This window comes from Epargyreus clarus, unplaced genomic scaffold (genome assembly GCF_041222505.1).
Source record: "Epargyreus clarus isolate Ecla_fem2 unplaced genomic scaffold, WU_Ecla_fem_2.2 ptg000004l, whole genome shotgun sequence".
In the NCBI taxonomy this organism is placed as follows: domain Eukaryota; kingdom Metazoa; phylum Arthropoda; class Insecta; order Lepidoptera; family Hesperiidae; genus Epargyreus; species Epargyreus clarus.
In genome coordinates this window covers 13,149,852-13,176,216 of record NW_027332212.1, presented here as the reverse complement: position 1 = coordinate 13,176,216, position 26,365 = coordinate 13,149,852, and the positions used below count along the sequence as shown (strand labels likewise).

Below are 26,365 nucleotides of genomic sequence, written 5' to 3'. Positions count from 1 at the left end.
TGCGTTTGTATAGATGAACACTAGCTGACCCGGCAAACGTTGTGTTGCCATATAAATAAAAAAATGTTAAGGGTGAACAACCCGTATCACATAGGGGTATGAAAAATAGATAGTAGCCGATTTTTTTTTTTTTTTTTTTTATAATATAAGAGTAGCAGACGAGCATGCAGTCCACCTGATGGTAAGTGGCTACTGCCGCCCATGGACATCTGTAATCAACCCCAGATAGGATTAGATATTCCTACCTGAGGTCGGCCACAGATGCGCCGCTACCCCTGAGGACTAAGCTGGAACGCCTCGGAAAAGTCTGTCTCCCTTACCACACCCTTCAAACCGGAACACAGCAGCGCTTAACACTGCTGTTATTAGGTTGAAATAGGTGTGGCGGTGGTGCCGCCGGAGTCGAACCACAAAGGGTTCTACCACGATTCTCAGATCTACTGAATATGCATATAAAATCTGGTGAAAATCGGTAAAGCCGTTTCGGAGGAGTACGGGAACTAACATTGTGACACGAGATTTTTATATATAAGACTATAATTGTAAGCGTATTTACAAATCTGTTTTGTGAAAAAAACGTTTTCAATTGGACGCGAAGTTTCACCCCCTCAACAGGGGGATGATAGAAATTTTTAATATTTGTTCATTATTTTATTATGTTTTAAATAACATTATATTATTATGAATAAATATCAAGAATCCGGGGGGTATTTACCACCTGAGAATCTGCCCGGGCAAAGAGGGTATCCTCGAGACCCGAATTTCCTGCCCACCGCCCTTATGTTGTCATTGCCGCAATATATGTGCGCCCGGAGGGTAAGACGTCCCAGCGATAGATAGCGAAGTTTGTTTATCTGCTTTTAGTTAGCGTGACCTACGGCCTACATATTTCTCATTTGAAGTCGATTACATAAAAAAGAATCCAACTCACCAACATCCAGTCCGTTGTCCAGCGCCCACTCCCCAATGCTGGGCACCCAGTTGCTCTTATACAGCTGGGAGTGGCAGGATCCTCTGGTCACGTTGCCGTCCAGGCCTATGACCCCGTACTTCGTTTTCACACCCCCCAAGTACGAGGTGGCTGTGCAGGCTGAATCCGGCACCTGGGCATCTATGCAGTAGGTCTGGGGAAACACAATACAATCAATCAATGAAACACAAGCATTATCAACTTTTGTGCTTGAAGTAGAAAATACATAAGTCACCATACGTTAGATAAGTGGTCACTGCCCTTGGGTGTCTGTGCTCTGTAATTACCTCCAAATAAAACAGGTTCTAGCTAAGGCTGATCCATCCTGATGCTACTCCTGAGGATTAAGATATGTTAGTCAGCTGGCATCCACCTGGATTGCCATCAGGTGGATTATATGCTCGTTTGCAACCTCTATCCCTATTGTATCCCTTTAAGAGTTATTATGAGGTCAAAAATGAGTTTCCATAGAGATCAGACTGGTGGCCTAAATAATGTGCTCCAATGTAATATAATTTTAAATTTTACCTATTATTAAGTTTTTTAATAAATTTTATTAAAAAAATGTTTTTCATTAAAAAACTTAATAATATCTACGTAAAATTTACATAACGAATCGTCATTAGTATAATTGTTTAATTTATTATTCATCACGTTTCTGTTGGAGATTTACAGTCACGTGCTGCCATAAAACCGGTCAAAAGAGGTCAATTTTTAGTGTGATAATATTACGATATCTTCATTTTTAGCTACATTTTCCTTTTATGATGCGAAACACAGAAATATATTTAAATTAGGTAAGTATATGAATTAAACAAATTTATAAATAGCATTTTAGATTTTTGTGTGTTGGTTGTCTGGATATCTGGAATTTTGAAGGTGGTAGAACCTTTTGTGGTTCGACTTCGTCGGCACCACCGCCACACCTATTTCTACCTAATAACAGCAGTGTTAGGCGCTGTTGTGTTCCGGTTTGAAGGGTGTGGTAAGGGAGACAGACTTTTTTTCCGAGGCGTTCCAGCTCAGGGGTAGAGGCGCATCTGTGGCCGACCTCAGGTAGGAATACATAATCCTATCTGGGGTTGATTACACATGTCCATGGGCGGCAGTATCCGCTTACCATCAGGTGGACTGTATGCTCGTCTGCTACTCCTATATTATAAAAATGTATATAATATACATATAATGTTATACATATATTATATCTATAACAACGTTGGGTAGGAACTTACTTTGTCCCTGTAGTCCCGGGACTAGAATAGGGCTACGGTAACTCCTGCCTGTCGTAAGAGGCGACTAAAAGGGGGCTTCCGGGGTTGCGGGCAGCAAGAGTGGGAGCTCTAGCCGTCCAGTAAGCGATACCGGGAAGGACGGCGGTATGTGTGGTCGCATAGCGTCGTGTACACCAAATGGTGCGGGAGGAGCGAAAACTGCTCCCTCAGGGCAGAGCCCGATCGGGGCATCGCGCTTGGAGGACTCCGGTTGCGTTCCGTCGGATATCCCGGAATTCTCCAATAAGCGTTGAGGACGGCCACCGGGGGGGTTTTAGTGCGATAAGAATCCCACATAACCCGGCGTCGCTCCCACGTCGTCGGGTACCTTTTGAAGGTTTCCCTCTCGTTAAGAAAAAAAAAAATGATAGGAACTTACTTACCCAATATAAACGATGGTTATAGATATTACGACTTGTTGTATTTAATTATCTACTATTAAAATGGTAACTTTGTTTAAATTGAATACTTAGCGGCATTTTGTATGTATGCTGATTAATAATTAACTCCATGTTATGTTAAAATTTGCAGTCAATATCACTCCAGTTGATGTTAAAATTTCCAGTTTGTTTGTTTTTACGTATTGAACATAATTGTATTAAAACTTTATAATATTGTACAAAAATAGATAATAGTCTTTGAGTGAAATAAATTAAATTTACTAGAAAACAATCAATGTTAAAAAACAGTAACTGTTTTGACATTTTTTCCCGCATGATTAAAAACTCGTTTTTTTACTCTATATAGGTAATGTGGGCACTTGTAATGATAACTTATTAATGATGTAATTAACCGACTTCAAAAAGGAGGTGGTTATCAATTCGGCCGGTATCTTTTTTTTATCATTGACTATTTAAGGGTCTGATAATGTGGCTCGGAGACAAAATATGTAACTCCTCAACCGATGGGAATAACTGAGTTGTGTTTGAAGATATTTGGTGTAGGTTCTAATGAAATTACAAAGCCAGTTCATCATTGACTATTTAGTTAGGTTAGGTTGGAACATATAAGACAATATAAAACTAATCGTGCAGGGCGGGAGCGCCCTGCGAGCGGGCGGTTCCAATCAATGTAAATTCAGACCTTACCTTCATTCATGATCACGTTTATACAATTTTATATTGTATTAATATAAATGTTAGTATGTCATCACTAAAAAAGGTGATTTTTTTTTTAACAAAAAATACAACCGACTTCAATGTCACTACAAAGTAAAAAATATATGAAATAAATGTTGGTTTAGTACATATTTCTGAAGTCGGCGCTCATATTAGACACGCTGTTTACATCGTTATCCAACCAAATATATTGAGCGCCGACTTCAGAAATATGTACTAAACCACCATTTATTTCAATTATTTTTTACTTTGTAGTGACATAGAGTCGGTTGTATTTTTTTTTTAAATATATTTTTGATTCTGCAAATTTAGTAATAATAAATTTTAATTATCAACATTACAATAAAACTCAATTATGTTGGTATTTAAATTTACGCCGTAAAATAAATATTATTTTCGTAAATAGGTGCGTTAAAATTCAAAGACAAATTATCGACAATAACAAGTCATACAATAATAATAATTACCGTCGTTTCAACTACGTATGTATAATTATTTTCCGTTCTACTTGCGCTAAAGATTTGCATCAAACCGCCATTATAAGTAATATTAAGAATAGACAACTGAGAAATACCACAAATAAACAATATTAGAATATTGAATTTAAATAGTAATACTGTCAGTCATCGTCACGAGTTTTCTATTGAAGATGTTTCATTGCCAAGTACAAGCATAGCCTTGGCCGCAAACAGCCTGACAATTAAGCGTGTGCTAGATAATTTCCTGGCCCACTTCCTTCCTATCATTGTTTACTAAGTAGTTTGATAAACAATTTTTACGAACGAATGCGTGGTTTTACCAAAAATTAACGATTTGTAAAATCATTTAGTTTTAATGTTTTGTCAATTTTAAGCTCAAAAAACTGTCACAAGCGGCCGCACAAAACTACACAATAATAATTATTATCTATCTAATACCTTTAAACGAGCAATTCTTGTCTATATCTTTATATTGACGATCTTGAAAACGGCTCCAACGATTTTCTTGAAATGATGTATCTAGGGTTTCAGGGGCAATAAATCGATCTAGCTAGGTTTTATTTACAGAAAATGTTGCTTAAAAACATATACATAACTTTTTTAAATCAGCTAAAAAACACCGAGCTAAGCTCGGTCATCCAGGTACTTACAGTAAGAAACAAGGAATAGAAAAAATGTTTATTATTTTTTTTATTTCATTCACGTGACTATCAAACGTAATTACATGTACGGTAGCCGTGTCCAACGCGAAGAGTACGGTTTTTAAACGATTTTTACAGCAAGTTTTTACGAACCTTGTAAAGTCACGTCTCTATCGTACGCTTTATGGTCAAGGCCATCGACAATTAGTGAAGAGCGCGAATATACGTTCGATTTTTAAATGATCCTTGATAGAATTGGAACAATATTTTATTTTATATGTACCATAGAGCCACTGTCCATTACACTACATTATTATTGGCGGTTTTTTGCGTACAACAACTTGACATTGGCAAAATAGTAAAAAGACTTAGAAGCCATCGCATAAACAAAAAAAAAACTTATGGTACAGTTTTAATTGGAGCGCGAAAATTCGTTCCATTTTTAAATTGTCCATCAATAAGAATTTTTACGCCCATAAATCATAGATTAGTAAAGATTACTCACTCCTAACAAGAAAATGTACCCAGTTTTGAGAATTGAAATAGTTCCCTAAAATATTTGAAATAATTATTTATTTATTATGTAAATTACGCAGTATTAGTTATTTATTCGTAAATTTTCTCTAAAAATGTTTTTATTTGTCCCGAATTCAAAAAAAGAACTTACTAAAATAAGCTGTTTGTGGCTTCATTCAATTTCAAGGCGGCGAAGTATCTCTACTAATCTATGCCCATAAATATGAATAATATCAAGCGCGTGGTGATAGTTTGCCTTTAAAATTATTTGGGTAGATTGTTTTTAGTTTTTACAAACACCAATTAATAAAGTGACCGTCAAGTATATTGTGCATTCGCCTTGCAAAATGCAAAATAACGATCGTTATTCAAATTATTCGTGCAAAAATTTACGACCTATGCATGTCCATCTATTAAAATCACGTAGCCGTGTCAAGAGCAAGAGGTTTTATTGGATTTTAAAATTAGTTTTGTAATATATTTTACAGACACCTCTAAACTGATCGCATATCTATTAATGCGCGGTAGCTTTATCACATAGTCCAAGGAAATGGATATGATCATCCAGTTTTGGTCGTCCACATATTGTTATACATACATACATAAATTTTGCATGCCCAATGTGGTAAAGCATAAGTTACCCGTTATAAATTTAAGATCCTTGTAAAATACTATTTTCTAGCAAATAAATGATTTGATTTAATACCTATGTGCTGTGTTAGATTCGACCAGAGGGGTTGAAACTCAAGCAAAACACATATTTGTGATTCGTGCACTCGCGACACGTCCGTCTCTTGCCACTATCGAAGTAGGAATGATTCGAATTGAAGGAGGGTTGCAATGTCACATTTATTATACAAACGGTGGGTAGTATAATATTATGTTATTATATAAATGGTGGGTAAATCACAATATGAATAAACTTCTAAAGTATTTATAGTCCGCGTAAAACTGCTAGTCCGCTCTGAATATAGAAATGAATCGCGTCGCCATAGCAAATTGTATAACTACATCTGCTCGCATCAACTTCAGTTTGGACTAGCAGTTTAGCGCAGACTATATTAAAGTAAAAACATAGGTTAAGTTTACATCATAAGAACTTATTTTTAAAAAGATTGTGGACTAATTTCATATAACTGTACATTTGCTTATGTCATTTCCTACATTATTGATAATTATTTTTTATCGTACATGACTTGGGAAATTCTTGATGAACAAATAGATTTTTAATGCAACTATAATATTTAATAACCCACGTAGATACTGTCAAATAATGCGTCGAGCCATTCGCCGAAAACTCACGAGTACTTAAATGTTGCAAAATTACAGGCGTGTTATCTTTTGACATTCGTTGAAAAACTTACAGATGACCGTCGTATATGACAGAAACAGTTATTCACATACTCGTATATTCGTCTACTCGCGTCTATTTGTCTGTATTCTACCATTGTTTAAACCACAATATCTAGTGCTTGTACATGCAAGAAATTGCATAATAAAACCTTTTGGAATGGTCAAACCACAGAGTTACGCTGAAATCTATATAACCTAATAATTCTTAAATAACTCGTACAATAGGATAAATAATTTTAGATATTTGTTTAATGATAGCGTTATGCAATAAGTAACCAAGGTTTGAGGTTGATTTGAGCAAAAAGTTTTGCTGTCGAGGTCCATTTCGAAATAAGGTGACTTTGACATCTAGTATAGTACAATATATTGTGGTACTAGCACCTAAGTTATATCTACTATATTGACTAGTCTAGAAGTCTAGAACTATAAGCTTAGGTCATTCACTACAAGAAGTGTAGAAAAGTAGTAATATTTGGACTGTAGTGTTATATTCATTTACGGTACCTATATAATAATTTCAGCGTTATACGCAAATACATAAATACTAAAAAATAGGTCGTTTAGAGGAAAGTTCTCAAATCTGTAAAAGAAAAGGAACCTTAGCAAAAAAAAAATTGGAGCACACTGATTCTGGCGGACTGAAAAATTAATAAAAACAATTGAGTAACAAAACGTATATTTATTAAAAATATTTTGATTCTGGCCTAACGCGACAGACATCAAAATTAAGATTTTGATATTTAACAAATAATTGTATTTAACAAAAGAAAATAGATAAAAAGTGTCCCATTCATTTTTTAATCAATCGGTTAAAATATCGGCAGTTTGTCAATGACGTGGACCTACGTGCGGCCTTACCGATCTCCTTGAACGTGACATCGGTAACCACGTAATAGCCACTTGTGACACCAGATAATACACTACACTTTATTTTATAATAAGTGTGCCACTGGCACACTTAGTAGCCATCGTAATGAGCTGCTATCATAAATGTGACGCTGTCACATTTTCAGCGCTAGGTTTGCTATCTGTTCCTGTAGTCTTGGGACCCGAATAGAACTACAGGGGCAGAGGAATCCTTGCCTGTGGTTAGGGGACTAAAAAGGGCTTTTCTGCTAGCGGATAAAAAGGTAGCTTGAAAAACGCCTAGCCTGCGACCTCGTGAAAGACGTAGGTATCTGTGGCTACAAGCACCCGAATGTGTGGTGAATCGTACATTTTCACCAAGGTAGAGCTCGACCGGAATACCGCGCTTAAAAGAAATTTGTCGCGTTCCTTTGGAGATCCCAGAGTCCTCCATGCAGAGGATGGTCACCGGAGGTATTGTGAGAAAAAATGCCACTTAAACTGGTTTCTCTCCCAAGAAACTAGGATTATTTAGAGGGTTTCACTCTCGATAAAATAACCAATTGACTGTAGTCTCTATCCAGATTTAGAAAAATGTATAACTGGAACGTCTATATTTTTATCTATTTATCTATAGGCGTCAACGTGATCACTACCACAGTCAAGCCATTTTTACTTTACTTTCCTGATTATGGAACATGAGTGGTATTATGGGTGGTTACCTGATGACACGCATAATGTTGTTTAATACACTAATCCGAACGTTTCTTGGTTATCGTTGTCAAATTATCTCCACTTATGCAATGAAAGATAATCCTACAAAAAATGCAACAAAACCATATCGAAGCGATCCAAAAACGTGTTGATTGAAAAAAAACGTCGCCATTTTGCGTAACGAATGTACGGTTAGCAAGTTAGATCACAAATGTGTATTATTTTGACTCGTTATTTATTTATTTGTTATTTTATTCATTTTAAATTTTTAAAGGTGGTAGAACCCTTTGTGGTTCGACTCCGGCGGCACCACCGCCACACCTATTTCTGCTTAATAACATCAGTGTTAAGCGCTGCTGTGTTCCGTTTTGAAGGGTGTGGTAAGGGAGACATACTTTTCCGAGGCATTCCAGCTTAGTCCTCAGGGGTAGCAGCGCATCTGTGGCCGACCTCAGGTAGGTATATCTAATCCTATCTGGGGTTGATTACAGATGTCCATGGGCGGCAGTAGCCACTTACCATCAGGTGGACTGCATGCTCGTCTGCTACTCCTATATTATAAAAAAAAAAAAAAACATTAAATATTTAAAGTTACATTTAACAATTTAATCAATAACACGCGCTGCGTTTGGCTTTTGGCGTAATTTTATTTCAGTACCATCATGGATTTTTGGCGAACAGCATGTGTCGTGGCGTTAGTTTTATCGCTCGCAAACTCATTTATAATTTCATTAATTTATTTCTGCATTCAATAATTTATTGATATAAAGTAGAGAAGCGCCGTGAACTTGTTTTACCGAGTAACTGAGAATTACTCGGTCGTACTTTTATTATACGAAGTACTTGGTCGAATAACTCAGTAATCCGTGGCATCTACAAATCAAGGGAACTCGCAAAAGGGCGTTATCAGTATAAAACGTATTTTACTTCAATCACCACTCCAAATTAAGTGTCTATAAGTGTTTATGATATGAAGTGTGACAAGTGTTTATATGTACATAACTGTCGATAGTGAGCACGGGTCTATTAAGGATGCCTGTAGAATATTATTACCAAACTACTCTATAATTAGAGCCTAATAGATTGATGGTGATAGGAACGAATTATTGGCTAGTCCGTGATTTTGGTTCATTTAACAGACATTTTTTTTATTCATTTAAGGTTTTAAAACTGTTATTTAAGGTAACGATGGCCGACGGCCTGAGGAGTCGTGAAGCACAAAAGCGTTCATAAGAGCTAATAGGGGTCACCCATCCTCAGCAGTTACGATCTAGATAACCGCGGGATTATGTGCACTGCATACATAAATAATGTAAATGTACAAATCAATTTCACAATATGCAAGACACGTGGACAGTAAGAAATAAGAAGGAAATGATTATTATCTGTAACGAACAGGTAAATCAAGTAAATATCAACATTTTATAATTTCCATTGCTAAATGTAATTACTATGTCACAATGACAAAGATTATCCTCTTGTTGCAATAAAATGGAATTATCCTCAATAATGGATTTACGTGATAAGAAATGTCATAAAATGCATTTACACAACAAATTCTCAAAGATAGTAATAGTGATAAGAGCTACGATTTTACTTGCGATTTTGCTTTATGTTTTGAAGTAACATGTGAGTCAATTATCCTTGCCTCATTCATCATCACAAAATCATCCCTAAAGAGGATTGGAATTCTATCTGAGGAACAAAAATCAGTTGATGAATAATGTCTGATAGTCAATTTCACCCATCGCTAACCACGGCTTTTTTCTTTCTTTTCTTTTCTTTTTTCTTTTCTTAAAATTTAAATAGAGATATCATGCGTGTAAGGCATGATCTGTGGCAAAACAAAATCATATAAAACGGCTAAGTCTGTCAAAGTATTATTGTATAGAATAATATGATTACCTACGTTTGACGAGGATGTTGAATCTCTGTACCTAGATATACTCGTAAATGGGGCCTACTGAACGAAATCTAAATCCTTCCTTTAGTTATCTGTCATCCTTTCGTAACTAGGGATCAAACTTACAAAATTCTGTGCCCAAAAATATTATTCCCATATATATATCTTTATATGCTAACCGTACCATTTATTCGGATAAAATCGGTCAGAAGTTTATAAAGAACTTTTTATATGGCTTGTAATGATGCAATAGAGCCGGTTTAAACTTCCTTTTCCTACCTCAGCATATCTCAATATTCAGTTAGACGTGATTAATTACATTTACCTCCTAATAGTTGCACAAATTATGCGCCAAGTGCGAGAGGGGCTCCAAACCATTAATGGATGTTTTTTATTATAATTTGATCGTAAACAAGTTTGAAGATAGAATATAATTAATTTTCATAATTATTATTTTTACAACTTCTTTTTCATAGAAAAGTAATAAATTTATTTTAAAGCGTAAAATTGTTTTAATGACTATTAAATTAATACTTTCTTATATTTGTACATTCCTTATTCGAAATAATAAATACTTTAAACCGTAAATTTAAATAATTATACACATAAAACATTACTTAAAAAGCATATGTCGGAATTATGACGAAATCTCATACTATAACAGATAAAATTGTTACTAGAAAATTGGACTTACCCTAGCCAAGCCCGACACAGGAAAGGTTTCAAAATCCAAAACACATTCTTCTCCCAATCCCCTCTCCATTTGCCCAGAGAAGGTCCTTGCAGCCATGATAGTCGCTAGTGACATTCCATCACCAATGAAGAGGATCCCATTCTTAGCCTTATTAGTATTGACTGTTTCCTGAAGCTTGGCTTTGATGGTCTGAGATGCGGACTTCTTCCAGTAGGAACCATGTTTCTCCTCAGCCGGGATGTAGGCAGGGTTCATGATGGTGTCCAACACCTTTTTAGGTTTTGGCGTTGACGTGACATCGTCTGAAATAAAAAATACAATTTTGAAAGGTGGTAGAACCCTTTGTAGTTCGACTCCGGCGGCACCACCACTGCCACATCTAGTTATGCCCCATAACAGCATGTTACGCGCTTCCGTGTTCTAGTTTGAAGGGTGTAGTAAGGGCGACATGCTTTTCCGAGGCGTTCCAGCGTAGTCCTCAGGGTTCTGTGGCCGACCTCAGATGGCAATATCTAATCCTATTTGAGGTTGATTACAGATGTCCATTGTCCAAGGGTGGCAGTAGCTACTTACCATCAGGTGGACGGCCTGCTCGTCTGCTAGTCCTATATTATATTTAAAAAAAGTATACGTAAGATATCATATAAATACGTCGTGATATAATGATCGTTTAATTTGATTAATTATTAATCAAGTGAGTTGTTCGATTTACAAATTTTACACGCTATGTTTAAACATTAATAATAAAATCAATACGTTAATCACGTTTAAACATTAATGATAAAACGTGTAACACGTGATATAGAACGTATGTAAATATATTGTAAATAAATATTTAATTTGAATTTCTCACACAAAAAGTTTGTATTCGTTTAAGATTCGAATGTGTCGGACAAAAAGTCAGGTCATTAGCCAAATGCTGAATAAAAAGCATAGCAATTGAAAAATAAAATACGTAATAAAAAGACAAAAAAATGTAGTTTGGAATAGCTTCAATTAATTAAATTTTAAATAGAAGAGGAATATGTATTTCACGTATCATTTATAACATATAATTATTTATGTCCAAAAACGCTGTGGGTGAGCATGTAACTTGGTTCTACTTTTTTAACCGACTTCGAAAAAGGAGGAGGTTACTCAATTCGACCGTATATATTTTTTTTTTTTTTTTTTTTATGTTTGTTCGGCGATTTTTTCGCGATGCCGCGACCGATCGACATGATTCATACACCATTGTATGCGGCTAGTTTCACAGGGGGTCCCATTTCGAGGAAATTTGAAAATTTTTGCCAGTTTTCCCGGAAAATTGGAAAAACCCGATTTCATATAAACTTGAATAAGTCGAGTATTTCTTAACCAATTTCAATTTTGTTTTTTTCATATGAAAGGGAGTTTCGTTGCGGTACTTTCCTACCTTAACATTAGTACGCTCTGATGATTAGAAATTAAGTTATGGGGTGGAACTCATCATCACTACCCCTGCTTTTTACATATTTTATGACAACTTACCTTCTGCCCACTAAATTCTCATGAAACTTAAAATGAACATTGAGTGTCTAGATTATCATGATATGATGGAAAATTTGACCTTCAACTCTTCAACCCTGGTAATGCAGAAGTGCCTCCTGCCTCAACCATACAAGTTAGGCATTTGGAACTTATGGATATTTAATAAAGTCGATAAGTTGAGATATATGATGGAAAATTTGACCTTCTACTCTGCAACTCTGATAATGCAGAGGTGCCTCCTGCCTCAACCATACAAGTTAGGCATTTGATGCTTATGAATATTCAATAAGGTTGATAGGTAGAGATATATGATGGAAAATTTGACCTTCTACTCTTCAACTCTGATAATGCAGAAGTGCCTCCTGCCTCAACCATACAACTTAGGCATTTGGAGCTTGCGAATATATGATAAGGTCTTTGAGTAGAGACATATGATAGAAGATATGACCTTCAATTCTTCAATCCTGATGATGCAGAGGTGCCTCCCATGTAAAGTATATAGATTAGACATTTGTTGTAATGAAGTAGCTAGACAGAGATATATGATGAAAAATTTGACCTTCAACTCCTTAGATCTGATGATGCAGAGGTACCTCCAGCCTAAACCACATGAATAAGCCATTTAGTGCTTTCACACATATAACTATCACGCAGATAAATGTAATGTAATGTAAAAAAATGACCTTAAACTCTTTCACTCTGATAATGCTGGTGTGCTTCCAAGCTAAACCATAGAATATGTTTTACTTTTTATTAACTATTGAATTAAGGTAAATTGGACCGACTCACTCGCAGAGTTTTACCACCTAGTTTGATTTATTTATTTTTCTGTTGCTACCTAACCTAGCCAATAATGTAGTATCCTATATGAGATACTATCGTGTTTCACCTATAGTGTTTCGTATTGAATTGGTTAGGTTAGGTTGGAACATATAAGACAATGTAAAACTAAGCGAGAAGGGCGCGGTAGCGCCCTGCGAGCGGGTGGGTCCAATCCGTATGAATTCAGACCTTACCTTTATTCATGATCACCTTTATACAATTTTACATAATATTAATACAAACGTTAGCATACCATCACTAAAAAGGGTGAAAAAAAAAATTTTAACAAAAAATAAAACCGACTTCTATGTCACTACAAAGTAAAAAATAATTGAAATAAATGTTGGTTTAGTACATATTTCTGAAGTCGGCGCTCATATTGGACACGCTGTTTACGCCGTTATCAAACGACATATATTGAGCGCCAACTTCAGAAATATGTACTAAACCAACATTTATTTCAATTATTTTTTACTTTGTAGTGACATAGAAGTCGGTTTTATTTTTTGTTAAAATTTTTTTTTTTAATGAATAATTTCGGTAAGACTCTACATAGAGCTCTACCTACGTAATATTGATAACAGATATATAGTCTGTAGTGAATCAGATGAAACATACTCGTAACATGTCATAACACGACACTAATAATCTTTACCTATTGAGTGCAATTTTAACATTTATGTAATTTCAATGTTAAGTTTAACACGTGATCAAGGTATGTATATTGTCATTTACCGGTTATCGACAGGTCTTTGTGCATATCCAAGTGTTAAATAAATGATCTCATTATAATATAATATTATAGCTTTTTTTCTAGTAATCATTCGTACATTTTTAAAATATCAGAGCCAAACTAAATATACTAACAATTATAATAAATTATAAAAAGTCATATAAAATCCTGAAAATAATTATTGTTACAGCCCGACCATAATTAATTCTTAAATAATTGTAATTCTTAGATGTAAATTCTCTTTTTGCTTTGATCGCAAATAAAATTAACGAAATAAACTTTATTTTGCGTATGTTATTATTAGGCATGTCTATTTATAATCTGTGTCCTCAATGTCACTGTCATTATGTATACAATTATACAGATAAAATACGAATTATTACGTAACCCTACTATTTCTTTAATTAATTTTCATGTACATTTCCACGCTTTCACACTGATTTTGAATACCTTATCGTTAACTGTTTTGTCACGTTCAACCGTTAATCGTTATCGATGTAGTCTGTATCACGTTCAGTTATATTCGATTGGACACAGCCTACTTTATCGATTATGACATTTGAACGACGGTAATTAAGAATTTCTTTTGGAATATTCGGATATTTTTCGAGAGATTTTAATCCAGAATTATGCCCCTTATTTTAGTCTGTTCAATGGTTTGCCTACGAGAGATCTAAATTTGACACTTTTTGCCTAAGACTGTTATTAATATCTATTTTTTGTTGACCAAGGATCGTTTCATAATATCAGCAGATAATAGTAATCAAATTTTGATCTTTGGTTGACAAAAATGGATAGATGAATTATTAATAACGGGCGCTACAAGAAATGTCAAAATTCGATGTTCAGTAGGCAAAAACTGGATAGATTGTATGTAATGATTAGAAAAATATCTATATACTTTAGAACTAGATATGCCCCTGTTTCTATTTAACGCGGGTGAAACCGCGGGGCACAGCTAGTATTCTATAAGACTTGTTATTATGTACTTAATACTTATATCATTATTGTTATGATGTAGTGGGCACAAGTGGGTAGATTAGTGAAGAGTAGCTTTCATTGTTCATACCACGTAGATAATAATAACAATATAATTAAAAGGTCATTTTTTTTTATCTTATTACACTACTTTTATTTATAGATCGTTGACCAGGGTAAAGGAATGTTATAGAATTCATAATATTTGTTTAAAAATGATGTTAATAATTATTTTGTTATTTTTTCTTGATTTATTAAATGAAGAACTGTCATTTAATTATTTTAATGGCATAGTTATATTTAAATAGATGAGTATTAATAAATACATTGTACAGTATATATTTGTTTCTAACTTCGCAGTAAATTCCGTCTATGATATAGATTCCATTTTAATAATACGATTTTTAAATTATATATAAGACTACAGTAAATCTACATTGGTTACCGCCTGCACCTTTTATGTTTAGGTAATTTCTATAATAACTATTTTATTTGGTTTTATTATTAAAAAATATTGGTAAAAATAAAAGTAAAAATAATGGCATTTAAAAAAAGGGAAAAAGAGAATAATTATTTTTAAAATAACAAAAGACAATCCCACTGAGTTTCAGTAGAGGTCGCGTTCCGATCCGGTAGTAGTTTAAGAAAATATTGTAACTGACAATTTGTAAGTGCCGTCGTTGGCCTATACAAAATAAATATATATTTTATTTCATTTCATTAGTTAATTATTTTAAGTTGTAACTGAGGAATAAGTTAACAGATATTTAAATGCCATATCCAGTTGTATAAACATAAATCTATGGACATACCATATAATGGTACATCATCACCAAATTCAACTAAACTACATACAATGTTATAATATGCTTAATAAATTTACGATTGTCTTGAACAACTGCAAAAAGCGAATAAGGAAAAGCGAGTTTTTAAGTTTTTATACTATTGCAGTTACAAAATTACAAGTTAAAATATGTCCTAAGTAGAGATATTACGACCTTGTGAGGACTTTAAAAATATCCTTTCATTTTATAATCGTATATCTTAGATTAGTAAAATACATAGATTATTCACTCCTAACAAGAAACTGTAACCAGTTTTAAGAATTGAAATTGTTGCGTAAATAAAGTTTTGCCTCTTCTAAAATGTCCCTAAAAGGTTTGAGATATTTAATTATTTATTTGTTAAGAATTCAAAAAATTACTGACAAATCCGCGTTCATCCAATTTCAAGGCGGTAAAGTATCTTTTTATTTTACTTATCAACGCCTTGTAAGGACAACTTTAAAAATATCCTTTCATTTTATAATCTGTATATCGTAAGCGTTGTATATAAGTCAGCCGTATCAAAGGACATCTTACTTAACCGCCTGTTTCCGGACTGTCCTGTCTAAATCTCAAAGTTAATTTCTTTCGTATCTGTTTTTGTTAGACACTTATCTGCTTCAAACAGATTTACGTAATCATTTTTAAAGCATTTTTACGTAATTTAGCTTATTTTGAAACTTAAATTAAATCTTGAATTAATGTGAATTAATCATTTAATTATACATTTTCCGGTATACCTATTTACATAAAGTGTAAAACTATCAATTTTACAAAACACATAAATAGTGGAGCAATTGTCCATAGGCGGCACTATGCACTTACCATCAGGTGGACTACATGCTCGTCTGCTATTCCTACAATGTACATTATAATTTTTTGTTTTTTGTTTTTTATAATATAAGAGTAGCAGACGAGCATGCAGTCCACCTGATGGTAAGTGGCTACTGCCGCCCATGGACATCTGTAATAAACTCCAGATAGGATTAGATATTCCTACCTGATGTCGGCCACAGATGCGCCGCTACCCCTGAGGACTAAGCTGGAATGCCTCGGAAAAGTCGGAAAATCTATTCATAAGTATGTATGAGACGCTTTATTTATGAAAGCAGAACATTTATTACCCTCATATAACTAAGTGGCCGATTCCGTACCATCCAGTCTACACCAGTACCCAGCGCCCCTAGTGGACTGTATCAGAACTGATTGGAAATGTATGGGACATATGTAAACAAATATAAAAGCTCATACTAAGGGTTACAGATTATTTTAATTTGTCTATGCTATTTGTATAATAAACTCCTGAATGCCTGAATATTTACATATTTTTATATTTACATTTGATGTTACCTTGAAAATACATACATACATTAATATTTAATTTGATATGTTCTTGTCAATAATTTAATTGAAATTCCGGTTACGGTATTCCGTTTAATAAAACTATCCAAATAAACTGAAATTTTAATCTTTTATTCGTTAATATTATTAAGTACGACCGTTTAGCAAGGATGCATAGAATAGTGGTTTAAACACGACCTCTTAACCGGGGAGTACAAGATTCAAACCCCAGAGATGCAGCTCTGATTATTTTTAATTACGCGCTAATTAAAAAAAAACAATTATCACGTGCTTGAACGATGAAGGAAAATATCGTTAGGAAACCAACATAATTTAAAAATGCCTCAAGGTGTGTGAAGTCGATCAATTCGCACGCGCGGTGAACCCTTACAATACTTCGAGAGGAGACCCATGCCCAGCAGTGGGACAGTAATGAACGACGACATAATCTTTACATCAGATTACACAACCAGTCCGTATCATAGGACGTCTCAATTTATATCAAGCGCTCGATTCCGGACAGTTCTGTCCAAACCAGCAATTTATTTATTAGGAAATCTAACTATTTTTGTCGCGAACCTGTCTGCCTAGGATTTACGTAATCTAGTAACATTAGCATCTTATCACGTGTTGCGTAAAACATAGCATTCAAAAAATGAAGCTAAAGTATGAAATATTTAAATTTATGTGTATGAATAATTGAATTATATTATTCCTAATACCGGTGTTTTGTGAAATATGCAAACCAATCTGATAATACACTACTGGCATTTGCATTATGATGTTATCTTAAAAGTCGTGTTTTCATTGTTGTAAAGTTTTCCAGTATTTTATCTGGGCATTAAAATTGGCTTAAATTCTTGGTTATTTGATTTAATTCACGACCACTTACAAGATATATTACAATATTAGTATATTTTCAAGATGATGATAACTGATGAATTGTTTAAGATGAGTAAACTTATTTTTAATGAAATAAAATGCAGTCCGCTTTTTATTAACTGGTCACTAAATCTATACTCAGATTCCAAAGAGGACACGAGTTCTTATTACTTTCTATAAGTAAATGAAAGTTAGCAGACGTCGGTTAAGTCTGTACGTCATCAATCAGTTAATGTCCCACTGCTGGGTACGGTCTCTCAGAATGAGAAGGATAAGGCCATAGTTCACCGCGCTGGCCAAGTGCGTATTGGTAGACTTCACACATCTTTGAGATTCTTTTTCATAAATATCTCAGGTATGCAAGTTTCCTCACGATATTTTCCTTTACTATTAAAGCAAGTGATTATTAATTTGTAATACGCATATAACTTTGAATAAAAATCAGAGACCTAGGATTTGAACCTCGGACCCCTCGATCGAGAGGCTGAGTTTGTACACCTGCTACGATCTACATAAGTTGCGATGATATACATGCTGCTTATGTCGAAGGGCTAAATGCAACTGTTTTCTATGTAAATACAAAAAACTCAGGATAATTCTTTTAAGTAAATAAATTAGGTGATACAAAACCAAAACCAGATTACTTTACAAGTGATTCGTATATGATAAATTTTATAGGGAAGTCAAGCTTGTCTTTTTTTAAAGCGTAATGTCTGAAATTCCAATTTTTAGAGAGATACACAGCTCTTTAAGTGATTTATTTTTGGCATTATACAATTTTTACTTTTCATGAATTTATTTAAGACATTAATTTTACAACTACTTCTAATTTCATAATTATATTGATTAGTTCGTTAAAAATACACATCAAATTAATCGCTGTAAAGAGACAAACCAAAATTAAATTAAAATTTAAAATGTATACTTTGTAATTTATGAGCAGCAACTCTCACTTGCATATAAAAGTTAACTGAGTTAAACAATAAAGATGAAGGTTAAATTTTATTATTTATCGTTAATCTTGTCGCAAAATAAATTTTAACAGTTATTCAAACCAGTTTACACGTTTACTTTATGAGACATCTTAATAACCTCAATACGATTATAAGATAAGTAATTGGCTAAGTGCTAGTCGAATTTACTCATGGAAGGTTCTATATCAGCAAAATTATATTTTTAACATGCTTTTATTAGCTTGGGTTGTATCTATGTATGTATGAATGAATGTAACGGAATCTTTGAACTCGATTTTTACCCACTTTGAACGGTCCGATTAATTTACAATTTGAAACAATTATCAAGAACCGATGACAATACGCGATTTTAATAATTTTATCCCATTTTGCTCATCCGAATCGTCAGGAATCAGGATTCACGATTTTCCTTGTGCGATTTTAGCGTGGTTTTTAGTTTTTAAATGATAATTATTTAGTATATAACAATAAAAAAGTCTTGTGTTTTATTATACTTTAAGACATAAAGTTCTCTAACAGGCAGCCTGACAGTGTAGGGTTCTTTTCGTATTAATATATTTTTACAAAATATTTTTTTAACTCTTTTATTTATGTCTGTTAAAGGTCGTTGTAATTAATTTATTATTGTGACTTTTATTGATTCATTATTAAATGCGAATATTTTTTTTCGTCAGTTTCAAGTTTATATTAATTAAACAATTATTTCTTCATTTATTATTACAAATATAAACATCACATTAGTTATCACTTTAAAAAAACTCAAAAACACTGACGATACCGCCCTACGTAAAATTTTACGCTACTTTTTATTATATATCTTGTTGTCTTTTATACCACATCCATATAACCCAACAACTTATCCTCCACTTAACAAATACATAATTCCACAACCCCACCTGTAACGCCGGCCACCACTGCAGACACCAGACACCCCAGACACAACAGCACGAGACTCGCGCGCGACATCGCGACACTGTGGCGTGCGCGCGACGCCAAGTGCTTTTATCAACTGCGCCTGCGCAGCCTCGACTCTAGTTTTAAGTTCTTAAAAGTCCGTGTACGTCTCTCGTAAATCGTCCTACTTTTAAGGGGAATCCCACCGTGTTTAGCTTTGAGCTTACCTGTTTTTTATGAACATTTATGTCTGTTGTCATGTTTGTATGTTATGTACCACCATACTAATAAACCTCAGGGAATCTATAATTAAAGAATTTATTCTCAAAAAAAAATCTAGCCCCCAAACTAACATAAATACAATGTCGAGTACATAAAGTCGTAGAACAAATCTTAATTCATTTAGATATGGGCCTAGCCGGGGATCGAACCCGGAAATGACATCTTAGATGTTGTTCGCTGTGCAACTGTCGTGAGGACGAAGATGCATAAATGAGAGAGTCCACCACGATGACGAAATGCAGACTGATATACTCTGTATTCCTTTAAAAACAATATGAAGTTTTCTTATTAATGGAACCAGGTGTAACTATGTGTTAAATAAATATTTTTGTGTTTGACTTGATCTTGTAACAAAAGAAGACAGCTGATCTGTCCATTGTTACTTGTAATTACTTTGTGATTCATTTCAAAGATTTTATCAAACCACTTGTTGTCCAATTCTATACAATGACATGTTATCTCTTTTCAACAATAATTACACGACAACAACGTATACCTAAATATATTTTAAATTACATTGTAATAAGTAATTTTGACGAATGTTTATTTATCTCATAAATAAATTAATAAAATTAAAATTTAGCTTTATTATATACCTATTCATCAAACTTAATGTAACTTTAAATTACTGGGACAAAAACAAAAAATATATTAACTAGGAAACATATTTTTGTTAAAAAATAACACCAATTTTTTTTTAATACATGATGGAAAATATCAACAAATAAATAGGTGAATGGGGCTCAAAAATATTTCTTTTCGTAAAACAGTGTATTAAAATAAAAATGAAAGATTAAAATGAATTATTTCAAATCGCGCTAACTGTCATACAAATTTACGATAAATGTCTAAATTCATTAAAATTAGGTTAATAAATTAACTCGTTAAGATACACGACACGTTTCGTGACGCGATAATATTAGGAGTAATTTATTCTTCCACTCGTTAAATTATTCTTATTCGGTACACTGTAGTCATGTCAGAAAAAGATAAAAGATTAAAAGAATAAGTTTTAAACCGAAATCGTTAAAACCTTAAAATATTCTTTAGATGCAACGTGTTCCGGTGCTCAATTTGAAGAGAAGTGCATAATTCATTGAACCTTCACGATTTCTTTGTTATTCGGCTTTGCGAAAACGACTCGAGAAATTAAAGAAAACAGGTTCGATGCATCGTAGGTCAAAGTACTGAGGCCATTTGCGTAAAAACAGGCAATACCGCATTACATCATACGTCAAGACAATGTTGAAACAAGGAATTAATACGTTGTAATAAAATAATTTGGAAATAAAAATATCACATAGAAGTAATGATTACACGATTATTGTCGTTAATAAAAATCTATATTAAATTTAAATTTTATATAAATAAAATTAAAATTTTATTTCATGAAAAATAATTCATAATTAAATTTATAAATAAACAAAATGATATTCAAATTATCTTTGCAAATGATTAACGCCTCAAAAAGTTGTTATTTTGTTATAGTCTGGGATACGGTCAAGGGCGAACAATTTTAAAAATAAAACAAAACGTGAAACTTAAAGTAAAAGTAAAACTCCATTTTGCGTACAAAAAGTCATTGATAAGATTCTCGCGTTAACAATAAATAAGCGTTTATTAAATTAATGCTTTTATTGCAATTTATTTAACAATTTTTATTGGGTACATTTTTTTAAAGGTAGAATTAGTATGTGTCCAACGGGTGGGTACTGCCGCAATACTTATTTCTAGCGTGAAGGAAATGGATGCAGATTCAGATTAGGTGACCATCTTAGCACATTAGCCCACAAAGTGGCAACGCATTTGTTAACGTCTTCAGGTAGAAGTCTATTCTATATGAAGTGTAACCATGTACACCATGATGAGATCATGTAAGCATGTACACCATCATGATGATGATTATGATGAGGTCCAAAATCTTATATAATACCTACGTTACAAAAAAATATTTTATTCCATAAATAGACAAGGAAAATACATATCAGATGACGACTGGAATTTTTTTCTGGCTCAAGTCGGAATTGTGACATGAGATGAGGATGTGTCCATTTTGTATTGTGCGACTATTGCGTTACTAATATTATGTGTAACGTGATTCGTCTATCCATCTATCTATGTGACGACATCTCGATGATAGTGATATAATTTTAAAATATAGATAAAATTATAAGTAGTCGCTTTCGTATATTTGATTGTCTTCAAGTATGTTTTGTCATAAGTTGAAGAGGTGGTAGAGCCCTTTGTTGTCCCTGTAGTTTCAGGACCAGCATAGGGCTTTTTTGTTTACGAGGGGAAACCTTAAAAAGGTACCTGGTGTCGTGGGAGCGACGCAGGGTTATGTGGGATTCTTACCGCACTAAAAACCCCCGGAGATCCCGGAGTCGTCTACGCAATGCTGAAGACGGCCACCGGGGGAGTTTCAGTGCGGTAAGAGTCCGACATAACTCTGTGTCGCTCCCACGGCACCGGGTATCTTTTGAAGGTTTCCCCCTCGTTATAAAAAAAGAGCCCTATGTGGTTCGACTCCACTGGGACGGCTTCAGCTACTTCTACCTACTAAGCTCTGCTGTGTTCTGCTTTTGGTATGAGATAGGCTCTTATACGAGGTATACCTTCCTACCGTCTTATATCTTGCGGCCAAACTACGTTTGAACTCCAACCGTATCTGAGGTTAATTATAAATGTCCATGGGAGATATATATCAGGTACGCGCGTTTACGGCTTTTATTTAATTAAAATAATATTATGATAGTTATAATTACATAAATTAAAATAATTATATACAATATAATTAAAATGTATTTTATGTTTTTTAGGAAAAATGTGACAACCAGTCCGGCTTGTCAATTAATTTTATTTTAGCAACATATGAATATAAAATTCAAGTGTAAAATTAATTAATAAGATCTTTGTCTGACTAGTGCAAGTCGGTGTGTGGGCGGCAAACAAGTGTCGATTTAATATTGCGTGAACCTGCATTCTTAGACAAAATGTCAATGCTAAGAGTCACCGGAAAATAGGCTCTGGAAAAAAAATTAAATACACGTAGACCGCCATATTCTCTACTAAGGTATTGGTTTTAGAAGTTGGAGCCAAAAAGTAAATTAAAACCTAAAAATCTTAAAAATCAGAGTTTAAAAAAGTCTAGGTAAACATTTACCAATTTGCACATGGCTGGCGTAAAGAAATATGATCTAAACCTGTCTTACTTTGAGAGGAGACAGTAATGGGTTAACGATGACTCGATTGGACGGGAGAAGAAATGTTGTAAGAAAAAAATATAAAAAAAATCCGTTGTATCTTCAAAAGAGTAGTCTACTACGCTTAGTGCGGTGGATTGTGGCTTACGCACCTCATATTCTAAAACAAAAATTATAAATTTATAATGAACCCGCAAACTAAAAAAGAATCATACGTATCCTACTATCTAAGTCTTGCGTCCTACAGGAATGCGAGCAGAAAGTACAAATATAAATTAAACGGATTGAATGGATGATCTTTTCTGGCTCAAGTGCAAGTTGGTATTGTGTGGGCGCGTTGATGTAAGTAGGATGTGACCGGTTCACTTCTGTATTGTTGTGTTGCGTAGCTCACGTTATGTCAATCGCTATTGAAATCAGTGATAAGACGAGAGAAGTTAGATTATGATATGTTACAACAATGTCGATAACGGTAGGAATGATAAAAATACTGCTTAAAGAAATTAGAAATTAATTATCACTTGCTCGGTGAAGAAAAACATCGTGAAGAAATTTCATGAGAGTTCAAAGCAAATTCTGTAAGGTATGTAAATTCCACCAATTCGCTCTTGCCCAGCGTAGTGAGCCATTGGATCATTTCATACTCTAAGAGGAGACCCGTGCACACCGGTAGGGTGTATGAATGACTTATTTAGTCCACAAAAATCCACTATTGTACTGTCCGTTGTATTGTCCGCATATTGTACCTGGAGCCGATCTCAGATTCGTTAGCACACCTGAGATGGTCTCCTCATTAAGTCAGATAACATCGTCACTTATCTACTGAAATGCAGAAATTACCTTACGCTAGTAATATTTTTGAAACCCTTATTTTGATAGTTTACCGTGTCTAGTGCAATCAAATATATCACAAAAATTGAGTACATTGAGTTGATACATCAACGATTGAGCAATAAGACCCTGCCCCCAAATCGGCGACACATAAAAAACCCTTACAATTAATACCATTCATAGATGATTTTATTACAATTCATAGAAAAGTATACAATCGTGCGGCCTTATTATAACTAAATAATAAATAACATACGCTGATCGACATTGACCTAAGACGTGATTGTATTTTTTCATTTTGAGTAAGTTGGTGTTGACAATTTGTTCATTCATTGAAGAGAAGCAATTAGATGAGAACTGATCGGATACATGTTTTATTAGCTTATGTGGAAGTTTTACGCGTTTTGGAAGGCCCAAGGTTAATAAGAGATTCAACATTTTTCAGACTTATTTAGTATACCTACGTAAGTAATAAGAACTAGAGAAGTAGTATAAAAACAAAAAAATGACTTCTTTATAATATATCCTATGTCACAACACTCACAACCATAATTAGTGCGAATCCATTGACATCTCATATGATATAAAATATTATGTTAAAATCCATCAAGTCCTTTTTAGGCTGCTGGGCGTACCAAAAAATGAGACACATACTTACATACATATATAAATATGTACATACTCTCGGAAAACATTACCTTCCGTACTCGAGTAAAAATAATTAATTATAAATGTTTAAGGTTTTAAGACGCAATAAAATATAATCTAAATCTTCTAGGCTAAGAAGCCTTATACCGCCATAGAAGGCGTGATAAACCCACATCATACACAGACATCTCAAAACAAACAGTAATACAACCGCCAATTCTTTTAATTAGAGATACAGCTGATAAAATATCACGTTTACAGACTCCGGCTAAGATCATGTCACTAACATTGTTTGCACACGACATTGGCTTGCGAATAAAATAAATTGTGCTAAATAACATTTGCTAACGTAAACCTTTTTGTCAACGATTTAGTGTCTGCGAGTAACAATCCATTTTAGCACTTTTGTGAAAATCATATCTTTACCGGGTTGGTGTTAAAATTTAATGACAGATGTAAGTATGTTATGTTTATGTTATTTTAGTTGGGTATATTTAGCCTGGATTAATTGTTTTAATATCATACTTAATTTAACACTAGCTGATCGATAGATTCGTGGTTCGACGCTGGAGGTACCTCCGCCACACCTACTTCTGCCTAATAACCGCAGTTAATGGGGCTGTTTTTGTCTGACGAGGCGTTGCAACTTAGTCCATACAAGGAGCATTCTGTGGTCGCCCTTTTTTTTTTTGTTTACGAGGGGGAAACCTTCAAAAGGTACCTGGTGTCGTGGGAGCGACGTAGGGTTATGTGGGATTCTTACCGCACTAAAACCCCCCCGGTGGCCGTCCTCGGCGCTGCGTAGAGGGCTCCGGGATCTCCAAAGGAACGCAACCGGAGCCCTCTTAGCGCGTTGCCCCGTCGGGCTCCGCCCAGGTGAGCTTGGCGCTTGCCACACCGTCTGGTGCGTACGACGGTATGCACCCCACACATACCGCCGTCCTTCCCGGGGCCGCTGGCTGGGCGGTTCGAGCTCCCACTCTTGCCACCTGCAACCCCGGAAGCCCCCTTTTAGTCGCCTCTTACGACAGGCAGGGGATACCGTAGCCCTATTCTGGTCCCGAAACTACAGGGACAATCCCTACCTACCGACCTAATCCTACTGTAATCCTATTCCAAATAGGTTATCTGGTACAGATATGGTAGGGTTGATTACAGATTATGGATGGAAATATAGGCCGGCAGACTTGTGTACATGTGGCTGTGGCGCCACTAGAGATAATAATGTTGCTGGTTTGTCAAAACTGCATAAGAAATGGACTTTATAAATTACAGTTATCAATACTTAACATATTAGGTATTACGAATCTGTAATAATAATGTTTAAAATTTTTCATTTAATTATTAGTATCACAGATTTAAATTATTGCTACTATACGTCTAATAATTTTATTAAATTAACGTAATAGCTAAAAATCTTTACATAGGATAATTTGGTCTTCAAGCTGACAAAAAAATTACCATAGACAATATAACATAGCTGTTTCCAAAAATCACCACAGTCACATGTGGTTTGTCGGATTATAGATATGGATGGCTAACACAGATTATATATACCGTTAATTTTCTTTTATTACATAAATTATGATATTCCATATAACGCATACAGCCTTCAATTAATAACATACCTATGTAAACTAATAAAATAATAAAGTCAATAATTTATTAGCTTTGTTATTGAGAACTCGTGAATAATATATGTATGGTAACACTCTTATGGATAAAGTTAAAATTTATCGAGAATTGTTTTTCTTACAATAGCCAATAATACTCTAATTTAATTTCAAATGCTATAAGTGAATTGAAGACTATTACGATACAAGCGACTACATATGGCCCATTCATATTATTCTATTAGCAATGCGATCATAATAACTATGTAATTTAAATGTTTTTATTTACTTAATTTTATTTTTATTAATATTTTGTTAATATAAAC

General features: G+C 34.1%; 1 protein-coding gene across 2 annotated transcripts in view; it reads right to left on the bottom strand.

The window, feature by feature from the left end:
- LOC140757603 (membrane-bound alkaline phosphatase) overlaps window positions 1-19,604 on the bottom strand; it is a 32,399-nt gene extending 12,795 nt beyond the window's left edge. For both annotated transcript variants that reach the window (XR_012104001.1, XM_073093434.1), the window contains exons 1-3: window positions 19,465-19,604; window positions 10,506-10,807; window positions 932-1,124 (exon numbers count right to left, since the gene is read on the bottom strand). Coding sequence is in view for 1 of the 2 variants with exons in the window: in XM_073093434.1 (XP_072949535.1) it covers window positions 932-1,124; window positions 10,506-10,807; window positions 19,465-19,534 (565 nt within the window). In the remaining variant the exon portion in view is untranslated. The remainder of the gene's footprint in view (window positions 1-931; window positions 1,125-10,505; window positions 10,808-19,464) is intronic.
- Window positions 19,605-26,365: the final 6,761 nt, after the last annotated feature.